At 42.0% G+C, this 14,871-nt stretch overlaps 1 protein-coding gene across 3 annotated transcripts in view; it reads left to right on the top strand.

The window, feature by feature from the left end:
- The first annotated feature begins 1,099 nt into the window (after positions 1 to 1,099).
- taf12 (TAF12 RNA polymerase II, TATA box binding protein (TBP)-associated factor) overlaps positions 1,100 to 14,871 on the top strand; it is a 45,282-nt gene continuing 31,510 nt past the window's right edge. Inside the window, exons 1-2 of one of the 3 annotated variants that reach the window (XM_068011695.1) lie at positions 1,100 to 1,247; positions 12,184 to 12,265. In XM_068011695.1, coding sequence (XP_067867796.1) covers positions 12,197 to 12,265 — 69 coding nt within the window. In that variant the 5' untranslated portion in view covers positions 1,100 to 1,247; positions 12,184 to 12,196. The remainder of the gene's footprint in view (positions 1,248 to 12,183; positions 12,266 to 14,871) is intronic. The other 2 variants (XM_068011696.1, XM_068011698.1) reach the window with 2 other exon arrangements.

Below are 14,871 nucleotides of genomic sequence, written 5' to 3' on the forward strand. Positions count from 1 at the left end.
GACTTGGAACTATACCACTGTTCCTTCACTGTCGCTGGGTCAAAATCCTGGAACTCCCACCCTAACAACACTGTGGGTGTACCCAAACCACATGGACTGCAGTGGCTCACCACCACCTTCTCAAGGGCAATTAGGGATGTGCAATAAATGCTGGCCTAGCAAGCAATGTCCACATCCCAAGAAGGAATAAAACAAAACCTTACAAATCAATGGCAAAATGGGTAAGGTGGAATATAAAAACATGGAACTTAGCAGTACTCTATGTTGACTGGGTACAGTTTTAGCAACTTGCAAATGCATAAGCCCTGGTTCTATCCACCTGATCGCTTATCCCATGTACTCCATATGCAGGGCAAACGAAGACTCTACCCACCTGTATTTCTTAGCAGATTGAAGATTTATACATGGTTCCTGCAGTGTCAGGCACTTGGCTAGGTACACCTACCCACCAAAATCAAGGCCAACACTCCCAGTGCCAGTCCTGAGAGAGTTGCACTGCCGTAGGTGCTGTCTTTCAGATGAGATGTTAATCCGAGGTCCTGTCTGCTCTCTTAGTTGGACGTAAGAGATCCCATGGCACTATTTCGAAGAGCCAGGGAGTTCTCCCCAGCATCCTTGCCAATATTTATCCCTCAATCAACATCACAAAGAACAGATTATCTGCTCATTATTGCATTGCTGTTTGTGGAATCTTTCTGTGCACAAATTGGTTGCTGTGTTTCCTACATCACAACAGTGGCTGCACTGCAAAAAGTAGTTCATTGGCTGTCAAGCGCTTTGGGACGTGAAAGGCGCTATAGCAATGCAATTCTTTCCTCTTCCACCCAACTGTGACAGAGATCAATGCGCCCAGCTCCAGGGGCTGATTGACAGCGCCGCCTGGCAACCGCCGCTTAGCAACCACGGCCTAGTAACAGCCAAGGGCGCCACGCGCACGCGCGTTTCCTAATTTAGTACAACAACAATAAAAACAGCTTGCTATCGAAAATATCGCAGTGAATAATTTACTAAACCTCTATGGATGTATTTTAAATCGTCTCAGTCTATTTAATTAATTTGAAGGGTGGTGGGGTGAGGGGTGAGGGTTGAGGGGTCAGGGCTGGCGGCGAGTGTTTCCGGGTCGCTATGGGGGCCCGTTGACCGGTGCACTGGCGGCTCGGAGCACGGGGGCTGTAGGCAGCGACAAGCAATATATTATTTTATGATGGGCGATTAGGAGTGCGTTGGTGTTGAGGCGGCTTGGCTGGGTGAGTGCTTTCCCGTGTTTTGCTGCTGGTGTGCGTGGAGAGGGAGCAGCAGCTTTTACACCTTGTTTGTTTACAGCTCTGTAGCTGCAGCCTGCACCAGGCCTGGGCTCAGTGCAGACACCAGCAGCCGGTGTCACCACTGCAACAGGCGCACTCACACCGTCTCTGTATATAAAATTATTAGGGGTAGTTGCCGGGAGGATGTTTCCCCTAGTTGGGGATTCAGAAAAATATCCATCGAGTGTACAACTAAGCTTTTTTTGGATTAAACTTGACTGAGTAATGGTGCAAGTACCTTTGATACTCAAGTTCTGAAAGCGTTTGCACCTCTTCAAGGAGTATTTAAGTGTAAAAGTATTAAGGGGGCAAAAGTAATTAAGGATGTTTTTTTTTACTGCCCATATGAGCACGAAAGAATTGAATGATTTATCAAAATGGACTAGATCATGGACCGCAGTCTGAGGCCACTTAAGACTGCAATGAGGAGAAATTTCTTCACTCGGGATTTGTGAATCTTTGGAATTCTCTACCCCAGATAACCAAAAATGCTCCATCGTTGAGTAAGTTCAAGACAGTGATAGATTTTTGGATAGAGATTAAGGGATATTGTGCTATTGTGGGACAGTGGAGTTGAGGTAGAAGATCTGCCATGATCTTAATGAATGGAGGTGAAGGCTTGAAGGGACTGTATGGCCCACTCCAGCTCCTATTTCTTGTGTTCTTTTACATTATTGTGCACAATTATCCAGCATAATGTTTCCATTACTATCCCTGTTGGCTTTTCTCACCATGCAAAGAGAAATGTTTACATGCACTGTTTATTTTTGCCTATATTCATCTCTATAGCTACAGGTATTTTTACTACATATATATCGATAGAGATTTTTGAAATGCAAACCTGCAGATACTGGAAACAAGTAGAAAAAATACTCAGCGGGCCAGGAAACATCTATGGAGAGAAGGGAGAACTTAACATTTCAAATGAGGATGCTTGATTGGTTATAAAATAACTTCTAATAATCATTTGAGCCACTCCTCCCTTCTAGAGTGGATATTTTAATTCAGTCTTATAGTGCAGCTGGTTAAAATTTTGATTTTTCATTGAATTGCATCTGAATATTTAGTGTCTCTTTTGTGTATTTATGTAGTTGTAGATCTCTCTTTCATTTCTGGCAACAGGTAGTCTTGCATAGAATCTACAGCACAGAAACAGTCCCTTCAACCCAACTGGTCTATGCTGGTGTTACTATGAGCCTCCTCCCACTTTAATTCATCTAACCCTATCCTTGTATTTCTTTCTTCCTCTAGCTTCCCCTTAACTGCATGTAATGCTGGTCACTTCCACTGTTGTGTGGTAGCAAGTTCCACATTCTAACCATTCTCTGGGTAAATAAGTTTCTCCTGAATTCCTTATTGGATTTATTATTGTCTATCTTATATTTATGGCCTCTAGTTTTGGACTCTCCATAAGTGGCAACATCTCTTTGTCTAGCCTATCAAAACCTTTCATAATTTTCAAGACATCTATTAAGTCACCTCTTGGCCTTCTCTCTTCCAGAGAAAAGTGCCCCAGCTTGTTCAGTCTTTCCTAATAGTTACAATCACTCAGTTCTGGCAACATTCTTGTAAATCTTTTCTGTACTTTCTACACTGTTTCAAAATATTTTTCTAGTATGGAGACAGAACTGTACAAGTTACTCCAAGTATGGTCTGGCCAGGCATCTCAATATGTGTTTTTAGGTTTACTGCTACTAAAGTGTCATGAAGCTAAAGGTTTGAAGTATCTCACACGATCCGAGCTTCAAATGTTCTTGTAGAAGTACAGGTAGGAGTCAATGTCAAAAAGCACTTAATTACTTTCCTCTGGGGTGAATCAATGTTCAGATTTGCTTGCTTGAATTTTTGTAGTGGTCAGGAGAAAAGCACTAACTTCAAAGGTTTTATAACTATTGCAAATAGTGTCTCGTGTGGGATGTATGTTCATTTTACTTTTTTGACCCACTTTTAAACAATTATAGTTTTACAATAAGGTCCATTTTGATTCATTCTTGCTCATATGGGCACTTTGCAACACAGCCATGTTTTAATTATTAAAATGTGTTTTTATTTCCTTAATTAGTCCCTTTTTTCCACTTTTTACTTTTACACTCAAATACTCCTTGAAGAGGTGCAAACGATTTCAGAACTTTAGTATCAGTTATTTGCACCATTACTCTGTAAGGTTTAATCCAAAATGCTTAATTGTCTACCTAATGGATAACCATGAAAGTACCCTATGTATTTCACCACTAAGATAAAGATGCATACTGTTGTTTGAGTACCCTATGTATTTTTCTGAATGCAGCTTTTTCTTGGCTGGGATTGTGTTGGGAGTTAAAGAATCCTTATTTTATTTTTAGAAGGAATACTGTATGAAATTATAAACAGCATCTTTCATCAAAGCATTTTTAAATCTGCAAGCAAACTTTTGACTGGCTAATTAATATGGATTGCAGTTTTATACAATTGCCTCAATTAGTTTATCATATTTTGAGATATCATTTAAATAGTTTTTCTGATCAAAACATTTCTTCCATTACTCTATATAATCTAAGTAATCATTTGAGATTTTTATGTGTAAAATTGATAATTTCTGCAAAAAATGTTCCCAGTGCCTGGGAGCTTTTATCGATAATGGAACGTTTTTCGTGCAATTATCTCCTCTTTGCTCTCGGACTCCCCCAGTAGGGTGTGACTTAAACATGTTTACATTTTGATTCATTTTAGCAGCCCTTTGGTACCTTGCCGAAATAGTTATTCTTCAAGTCTGAACTTGCGCTATGTTTACTAGAACATTAGTTGACCATGCAACCAAGAAGGTAGTCAAAGCAATGTCCAATTCTGTCCTTGCCCAATATTCGCATGCACATTGAAGCAGAAGCCATTGGGAGCAGTAACCCTGAATTTTTTTCCTTCTCCTCCCCTGGGAATATTGAGGCTAATTGTAGCTGTGGGATTCAGCTAATGACACAGACCAAGAATTGAAGATGGGTTTAGCACTACATGTGCAATTCATTTCCCCAAAGAGCCTACAAGTGAGTAGATTTGTTTTAGTTTAAATAAAAAGACATAAGTAGTGGGGCATCTTTTATGGTTCAGCCTGAGTATTTGAAGTAGTTTTAATTCAGTTGGAAAGCTGAGACTAAGAAGGGCACTGTCTTTTCTCCTCAATATTGAACATATGATTAAATTAAATTTCTGCCTCTGTAGTGCTGTATCCTTTTATGACCACCATAGTGAGTCAGATAGGTAATAGGCCAATCTTAAGCCTCAGTAAAATGCTTCAAGGCTTTAGTTTTAATGATCCTACCCATGTAAGTGTCAAAAGATTATTTGGCCTCAGTGAGGTTGTGAACTTTGAAGCTTTGTGATAGAGATGTTTTTTGAAATACATTTTCCAGATTTGTATTTAAAAAAACTGCAACTTTTATCTTGTAGCTTTTCGCTTATCGAAATGGCCTGTGCCATTTTTATAGAATGTAAACTCAAAATACTGCAGAGAAGATTCTTCTAAATCCTATGGAATATGGACACAGTTTCTAATACAGCATATATCTGTGTAAGGCCACATTTATGCAGCCATAAATTATTCCCTAATCCCACAAGGTTAACTGAAGGAAGGAGTTCAATGTTGCAATGGTGACATGAGGAAAAACTTTTTATGCAGAAAGTGGCTACGATCTGGAATGAACTCCCTGTGTGTGTTGGAGGCAGATTCAATTGTGGCTTTCAAAAGAGAATTGGACAATTATCTAAAGAGAAAATTTGCAGGGCAATGGGGAAAGGACAGGGGAATGAGACTAGGTGAGTTGCTCTTGGAGAGCTGGCACAGACATGATGGGCCGAATGGCAGCCTTCTGTGCTGTAATCATTCTATGACTTTCACATGTAGTATTTCACCAAAATTCTCAGCAAATCCAAAAAAATTGGACTTAAATAGAACAAAGAAAATTACAGCACAGGAACAGGCCCTTCAGCCCTCCAAGCCTGCGCCGATCCAGATCCTCTACCTAAACATGTCGCCTATTTTCTAAGGGTCTGTATCTCCTTGCTTCCTGCCCATTCATGTATCTGTCTAGATACATCTTAAAAGACGCTATCGTGTTCGCATCTACCACCTCCGCTGGCAACGTGTTCCAGGCACCCACCACCCTCTGCGTAAAGAACTTTCCACGCATATCCCCCCTAAACTTTTCCCCCCTCACTTTGAACTCATGACCCCTAGTAATTGAATCCCCCACTCTGGGGGAAAAAGCTTCTTGCTATCCACCCTGTCTATACCTCTCATGATTTTGTACACCTCAATCAGGTCCCCCCCTCAACCTCCGTCTTTCTAATGAAAATAATCCTAATCTACTCAACCTCTCTTCATAGCTAGCGCCCTCCATACCAGGCAACATCCTGGTGAACCTCCTCTGCACCCTCTCAAAAGCATCCACATCCTTTTGGTAATGCGGCGATCAGAACTGCACGCAGTATTCCAGATGTGGTCGAACCAAAGTCTTATACAACTGTAACATGACCTGCCAACTCTTGTACTCAATACCCCGTCCGATGAAGGAAAGCATGCCGTATGCCTTCTTGACCACTCTATTTACCTGCATTGCCACCTTCAGGGAACAATGGTCCTGAACACCCAAATCTCTCTGTACATCAATTTTCCCCAGGACTTTTCCATTTACTGTATAGTTCACTCTTGAATTGGATCTTCCAAAATGCATCACCTCGCATTTGCCCTGATTGAACTCCATCTGCCATTTCTCTGCCCAACTCTCCAGTCTATTTATATTCTGCTGTATTCTCTGACAGTCCCCTTCACTATCTGCTACTCCACCAATCTTAGTGTCGTCTGCAAACTTGCTAATCAGACCACCTATACTTTCCTCCAAATCATTTATGTATATCACAAACAACAGTGGTCCCAGCACGGATCCCTGTGGAACACCACTGGTCACACGTCTCCATTTTGAGAAACTCCCTTCCACTGCTACTCTCTGTCTCCTGTTGCCCAGCCAGTTCTTTATCCATCTAGCTAGTACACCCTGGACCCCATGTGACTTCACTTTTTCCATCAGCCTACCATGGGGAACCTTATCAAACGCCTTACTGAAGTCCATGTATGTGATATCTACAGCCCTTCCCTCATCAATCAACTTTGTCTCTTCCTCAAAGAATTCTATTAAGTTGGTAAGACATGACCTTCCCTGCACAAAACCATGTTGCCTATCACTGATAAGCCCATTTTCTTCCAAATGGGAATAGATCCTATCCCTCAGTATCTTCTCCAGCAGCTTCCCTACCACTGACGTCAGGCTCAGCGGTCTATAATTACCTGGATTATCCCTACTACCCTTCTTAAACAAGGGGACAGCATTAGCAATTCTCCAGTCCTCCGGGACTTCACCCGTGTTTAAGGATGCTGCAAAGATATCTGTTAAGGCCCCAGCTATTTCCTCGCTCGCTTCCCACAGTAACCTGGGATAGATCCCATCCGGACCTGAGGACTTGTCCACCTTAATGCCTTTTAGAATACCCAACACTTCCTCCCTCCTTATGCCGACTTGACCTAGAGTAATCAAACATCTGTCCCTAACCTCAACATCCATCATGTTCCTCTCCTCGGTGAATACCGATGCAAAGTACTCGTTTAGAATCTCACCCATTTTCTCTGACTCCACGCATAACTTTCCTCCTTTGTCCTTGAGTGGGCCAATCCTTTCTCTAGTTACCCTCTTGCTCCTTATATATGAATAAAAGGCTTTAGGATTTTCCTTAACCCTGTTTGCTAAAGATATTTCATGACCCCTTTTAGCCCTCTTAATTCCTCGTTTCAGATTGGTCCTACATTCCCGATATTCTTTCAAAGCTTCGTCTTTCTTCAGCCGCCTACACCTTATGTATGCTTCCTTTTTCCTCTTAGTTAGTCTCACAATTTCACCTGTCATCCATGGTTCCCTAATCTTGCCATTTCTATCCCTCATTTTCACAGGAACTTGTCTCTCCTGCACGCTAATCAACCTCTCTTTAAAAGCCTCCCACATATCAAATGTGGATTTACCTTCAAACAACTGCTCCCAATCTACATTCCCCAGCTCCTGCCGAATTTTGGTATAGTTGGCCTTCCCCCAATTTAGCACTCCTCCTTTAGGACCACTCTCGTCTTTGTCCATGAGTATTCTAAAACTTACGGAATTGTGATCACTATTCCCAAAGTAGTCCCCTACTGAAACTTCAACCACCTGGCCGGGCTCATTCCCCAACACCAGGTCCAGTATGGCCCCTTCCCGAGTTGGACTATTTACATACTGCTCTAGAAAACCCTCCTGGATGCTCCTTACAAATTCTGCTCCATCTGGACCTCTAACACTATGTGAATCCCAGTCAATGTTGGGAAAATTAAAATCTCCTATCACCACCACCCTGTTGCTCCTACATCTTTCCATAATCTGTTTACATATTTGTACCTCTATCTCACGCTTGCTGTTGGGAGGCCTGTAGTACAGCCCCAACATTGTTACCGCACCCTTCCTATTTCTGAGTTCTGCCCATATTGCCTCACAGCTCGAGTCCTCCATAGTACCCTCCTTCAGCACAGCTGTGATATCCTCTTTGACTAGTAATGCAACTCCTCCACCCCTTTTACCACCCTCTATCCCGCCTGAAGCATCGATATCCTGGGATATTTAGTTGCCAATCATGCCCTTCCCTTAACCAAATCTCAGTGATAGCAATAACATCATACTCTCAGGTACTAATCCAAGCCCTAAGTTCATCTGCCTTACCTACTACACTTCTTGCATTAAAACAAATGCACCTCAGACCACCAGTCCCTTTGCTTTCATCATCTGCTCCCTGCCTACTCTTTCCCTTAGTCACGCTGACTTCATTATCTTGTTCCTTACAGGCTTTAGTTACTACCTCCTTACTGTCCACTGACCTCATTTAGTTCCCAACCCCCTGCCACATTAGTTTAAACCCTCCCCAACAGCGTTGGCAAAAGCACCCCCAAGCACATTGGTTCCAGTCCGGCCCAGGTGTAGACTGTCCAATTTGTAATAGTCCCACCTCCCCCCAGAACCAGTCCCAATGTCCCAAAAATCTGAACTCCTCCCTCCTGTACCATCTCTCAAGCCACGCATTCATCCTGACTATTCTTTTATTTCTACTCTGACTATCACGTGGCACTGGTAGCAATCCTGAGATTACTACCTCTGAGGTCCTACTTTTTAACTTGGCTCCTAACTCCCTAAATTCTGCTTGTCGGACCTCATCCCGTTTTTTACCTATATCATTGGTGCCTATGTGCACAACAACAACTGGCTGTTCACCCTCCCCCTTCAGAATGTTCTGCAGCCGATCTGAGACATCCCTGACCTGTGCACCTGGGAGGCAACCTACCATTCGGGAGGCTCTTTTTCAACCACAGAACTGCCTATCTACTCCCCTTACAATCGAATCCCCTATGACTATAGCCCTTCCACTCTTTTTGCTGCCCTTCTGAACAGCAGAGCCAGCCACGGTGCCATGAACCTGGTTACTGCTGCCTTCCCCTGGTGAGCCATCTCCCTCGACAGTATCCAAAACGGTATACCTGTTGTGGAGGGAGATGACCGCAGGGGACACCTGCGCTGCCTTCCTACTCTTTCTCTGCCTTTATATTTGTTTGAGAACCAGTCAGGCTCAACAGCTCAAGACCATTTCATCTGACATAATGACTGAAGCTAAGGCTGCTACGACTACAGCATCAGTGTATAACACTCTTCTTTCTCCAGCGGTCTTACTTCACTTTGCACTGTAGTTAATTTTAACACTGGTCGCCAATACTCCACTTGAAATGTGAGTGTAACCAAAGATTTTTTTTTTAAAGCACTGCAAATGGGGATAACACAAGCTAGATTGTTTCCTTGTGACATTTGGAGTATATGGGAACAAAGCTCTTGGGTTTTTAAAACCATTACTGTCAGGAAGAGTGTAGACAGAGTGTACAGGGCAGAGCTGCACATCTTTCTATTAACGAATATTAACGTTGCTTATGATTCACTTGTTTGACCACATTTAACTCTAACTCTATTTCCAGAATGTCTTTTTACTTCAGGATTTGAACCAACCATTACAGATTACTGTGCATGGTTATATTATCAGGGTTACTATCAAAAGCAGGAATGCTACTGATTGTGTATGCCGGTCTATATATATCTTAAACATTCTGTAGTTGAGCATCTAGCTTGTCGCTAACCTATAAATTGCAAATTGGATGAACAATCTCTATCAGAAATTAGATTGTTCAAAATAATTTTAGAAAAGCAGTGGAGACTTTCCAACAAACTTTGATTTCTCAGCATTAGATCAGTAAAAACTATCTTCAAAAAAGTATTGAATAAATGTTGTGACCTCATTAAGTGTCTGATCAATTAAACTTACAAACCACTTCCTTTCGTTTGGCACTGGACTGGCAGTGGCTGGTGTGAAAATCCCATTTTGTGCAAAAATGTGTCAGCCATGGCTCGCTTGGTAGCAGTTTTGCCTCAGTCACAAGGTTGAGAGTTCAAATCTCGCTCCAGAGACTTGAACACAAAAATCAAGACTGACACTCCAGTGCTGTGTTGTCAGAGGTGCTGTCTTTTGGATGAGGTGTTAAACTGGGGGCTTTGCCTGCTTTCTAAAATTGACATAAAACATCCCATGGCTCTATTTCAAAGAAGAGCAGGGGAGTTATCCCCGGTGTCCTGGCCAATATTTATCCCTCAATCAACGTTACAAAGCCTGATTATCTGGTCATTATCACATTGCTGTTTGTGGGAGCTTGCTGTGCGCAAATTGGCTGCTGTGTTTCCTACATTACAACAATAACTGCACTTCAAAAGTACTTCATTGGCTGTAAAGTGCTTTGGGATGTTCTGAAGTCATGAAAGTGCAAATTTTTCAAATGTTTGTGCTTTGTTTAAAATCTGGCAAATGCTCAGTATGAGCAGAAAATGAATAAATATTTGGAAGGACAGTGTAAGTGCAACAAAAATAGCACTGAATGTGTTAGAATATAGGAACATAGGAAATAGGAGCAGAAGTAGACCATTCTGCCCTTTTGAGCATCCAAGTTAACTTTCGCTTTTATATGTTTGTGTACTTACTTTCTCAGAGGAACGTATTCCTCAACCCCCTCCCCCCAACACGCCCCCACCACCACCACTACCCCCCCCTGGTCCCATCCATACTCCTGTAGACAGAAGAATGACTCGTGCTGGGATTTGGTACCTTGGGCAGTAGTGATCTTCCTTTGTCTCACCGAGGTGGCAAGTCTTCAAGTAAATTTTTCTTCCTTCGTTTGTGGGATGTGGGCGTGGTTGGCTCGGGCAGCATTTATTGCCTGTCCCTTATTGCCCTTGAGAAGGTGGTGGTGAGCTGCCTTCTTGAACTACTGCAGTCCTTGGGGTGTAGGCACACCCACAGTGCTGTCAGGAAGGGAGTTCCAGGATTTTGACCCAGCGACAGTGAGGGAATGGCAACATAGTTCCAAGTTAGGGTAGTGTGTGACTTGGAGGGGAACTTGCAGATGGTGATGTTTTCCTGCATCTGCTCCCCTTATCCTTCTAGGTGGTAGAGGTCGCAGGTTTGGAAGGTGCTGTCGAAGGAGCCTTGGTGAGTTGCTGCAGTGCATCTTGTAGATGGTATACACGTCAACAAGCTATTTGACCTTTAGGGTCACATAGTTGAACTGACCACGTCTTCACTCATGCCTCTCCAGTCAATAGATGGCGATCTAAAGGAAAGGGAAGTCCTAATTAATTTGTCAATCAACCCCCAAGCCTGTGAATGCTAAGGCCAATTATAATGCATCAACCGCAACTAAAATCAGCCAACTCAGCACACTAGAATGGAACCTGAGACTTGGATTTTTTAACTTTCCTTCTTACCAGCTTGCATTCTTTTAAAGGTAGTTACAGACATTCTGTTTAATACGTTCATTACCTATAGTGGTTTTTAATTTGAAAAATGTTTCATTGTGGCCAAACACTGTAGTTACTCTCTTTACAACATATTAGGAGGGAAATAAGAAACCTGGAAACAGGGCTTGGGATTGGAGAGCCAGATCTCTCCAAGGATATTTTAATCCTTTTTTAAAAGAAAAAATTAAATTCCATCTTCAAGGTAGACTCATTGCTAACTGGTGGTTTATAGTCTAGAATATAGTTTATAGCTCCTAAATGCCTGTCCACCATCTACAAGGCACAAGCCAGGAGTGTAGTGGAATACTCCTGGATGGATGCAGCTCCAAAAACACTCAAGAAGCTCGATACCATCCAGGACAAAGCAGCCACTTAATTGGCACCCCAGCCACCACCTTCAACATTCAATCTCTCCACCACCACGCACATTGGCAGCAGTGTGTACCATCTACAAGATGCACGGCAGCAACTCACCAAGGCTCCTTTGACAGTGCCTTCAAACCTGCGACCTCTACCACTTAGAAGGACAAGTGGGCGCACCACCACCTGCAAATTCCCCTCCAAGTCACGCACCATCCTGACTTGGAACTATATCACCATTGTCGCTGGGTCGAAATCCTGGAGCTCCCTTCCTAACAACGGCATTGTTGGTGTACCTATACCCCAAGGACTGCAGTGGTTCAAGAAGGCAGCTCATCACCACCTTCTCGAGGGCAATTTGGGATCTGCAATAAAATGCTGGCCTAGCCAGTGATGCCCACATCCCATGAAGGAGTAACAAAAAAAGAAATTATCAAGCGCACTTTTTGGTGAAATAATCCTGGGTTTAGTGTTAACCTATACCAGTAATTTGTAGAATATTTAATTTGTTGTATTAAGGCAGTTAAAAAGCATTCGCAGTGCAGAAGTTCAGTTAATCCTAATGTGGCCTAATCCTTGCTGTTTGTTTCCAGGCAGCATGTCACAATGAACTCTTCATTATCTGGGCCTACAGCAGTAGCTGATGTGATTAAAGATCTAGACTCTCAGATAGCAGTAAGTAGTGCCTGAGTTGGCCTTGACTGGCATGAGAGAATGCAGCAGCAGAACACGGACAGGAGTTTTGCATTATGTTTTGCTTTCTAGTTTAGATAATGGGGATTATTGGCTTTCTTGCAAACGTTTGATATGACCCAGTAGAAAGTCACTTTTTAAGGCTATTGCTAAAGTCAGCTGTAAAATAATCTTTCTATAAAAGTGTATTTTTGCAAATTTTTCTCCCCTTCTGAAGGTAATACCTTGTCATAATGGTAGCAATGGTTTACCTGAGCCTAAACTGAGAGTGTCAACAAGCTATTTGACTCTGGAGGCCTGCATAGCCAAGCCTGACTCTGTTCTCCTGAAATTCCCATGCATATATTTCCAGTGTAGATCAATGACTAGTGATTAGTATCCGACTAAATTTTCCCTTCCTAGCACCCAGGTTGAGTTTAACAACCTCAGCAGTGTCAGAAAATCAAACTCAAGACTTTCTGGTCTGTGCAGTTAGGGGTGGGTAATAAATGCTGTCCTGGCAAGCGGCGCCCACATCCCATGAACGAATAAAAGAAAACAGCTGCTCACTGCCTTAAATAACTGAACAATCCCTTTCAAACTCTCAGCAATAAAATTAGACATATTGCAAATTAATAATTAAAATACATACCATTGCTTTATAAAAGTATAAATGGTGTAAAATGCTTGGGAGAGAGGGCAATCCTTCTTCAAACATGAAGAATATTTTTGAGTTCTAAATGTGTGGAGTACCCAGTGGTGAGATGTATTGAATAGTCCCATCATGTGAAATTTTACAAAACTATCCTTCTGTGCCATAAATGACTATGACTCTAAACTTAGCAGTGTGTGCAAAACTGCATTTACCATACAACACTGCTGCTGACAACAGCTTAACTTTGCCAGTACTGTACAAGGTTGTACTTCTGACTCCCAAAATCTAGGACCCAATTAGAGGAGGTGTTTTGCTAATATTCCAAAGCCCAAAATTAATATAAAAGTCAGGAGCATCAGCCCAGCCGTACAGGACAATGTGCTTATTTTCTTGTTGCCATGTACATACATAGCTTCAGTTAATCAAAAAGTATGACCGCGACACTTGTAATCCACTCCTTTTGAAAATAACTATCCATACAGTGATTTTTCTGCCCTGCAATGTGTAAGTTACTTTTGCAGAATTAATTCTGTAATATCAATACATCATTAGCCATTGCTTGTTACCACTTTGTTGTCTTTTAAAACTAGTAATTACATGCAGTTTGAGACCCTAACATGTCATGTGACCTTTCTCTGATGTCACCTTGATCATTTTTTGCAAAGTACAGGTTCAGTTTTAGTTTAGTTTTTAGTTTTAGTCATACAGCACTGAAACAGGCCCTTCGGCCCACCGAGTCTGTGCCGACCATCAACCACCCATATATACTAATCCCATATTCCTACCACATCCCCACCTGTCACTATATTTCCCTACCACCTACCTATACTAAGGGCAATTTATAATGGCCAATTTACCTACCAACCTGCAAGTCTTTTGGCTTGTGGGAGGAAACCGGAGCACCCAGAGGAAACCCACGCAGACACAGGGAGAACTTGCAAACTCCACACAGGCAGTAACCAGAATTGAACCTGGGTCGCTGGAGCTGTGAGGCTGCAGTGCTAACCACTGCACCACTGTGCCGCCCCGCCTTTTAAAACACAATTTTTAATTAATTGATTTAAGAGACACTGATAAGTGTAACAATGTCTGACTTTAGGACATTTAAGTCAATGGGACAATTTCTATTTGACCAGCTCTAACGTGCTGATGTAGATATAAGAACTTGAGTTGTTGTAAATTGACATTAACTTGCATATTGAAAGCTACTCTGATTTAATTTTGGCTTGGGGTAGCCTGTCATTTAGAAGTTGACACATGATTAACCAGTCACAGGCTTCAAACAATTTCTGCTAAATACATAAAACATTCCACAAGTGTCTGGTTTCAGTAGAAATTCATTGTTTATTTCAATAGCACACAAACAACTTCAGAACCTTTTTTTTTTCAACATGCTGCCACTGAGAACTGACTTGAGTTAACAGCCCCTTGTTACCAGATGTTGTCATACTTGCTATTGTTGATTTGAAAGGCTTATTGCCTCAAAAATGTCCAGACGGGAGCCAGAGCTCCTGTTAAATGGCAGCACTTGGCAATAACGTGAATGTAAAGCACACAAGATATTGCTGTGCCCAAAGTTAACAAGCTGCACTTAAGCCTCTGGTTTTCATTGCTATGTCTGGGGGCATCAGCAAATAAATGTTGCTACTGGGCATAGGGACCATCTCTTCTGACTGATTACGGTGTTACGACTGGGGTGAGGAGGGAGTGTACTGTCTTTTCTAATTCCATTTCTCTACAGGTCACAACATATATTTAAATGTTTACCTAGTTACGGATCCAGTTAATCGTGTGCTTTACTGTTTATCCCAGAATAAAATGCACCAACCAGGTTTCTTTAATAAACAACAAAATTATCAGTTTATTATAAAACAAGACTTCTCCAGTAACAAAACAAAGCATTAACACACAGATTGAAATATGAAATTACCTTTTAAAATTTCACATGTGCTGA

This window comes from Heterodontus francisci, chromosome 31 (genome assembly GCF_036365525.1).
Source record: "Heterodontus francisci isolate sHetFra1 chromosome 31, sHetFra1.hap1, whole genome shotgun sequence".
Classification (NCBI taxonomy): domain Eukaryota; kingdom Metazoa; phylum Chordata; class Chondrichthyes; order Heterodontiformes; family Heterodontidae; genus Heterodontus; species Heterodontus francisci.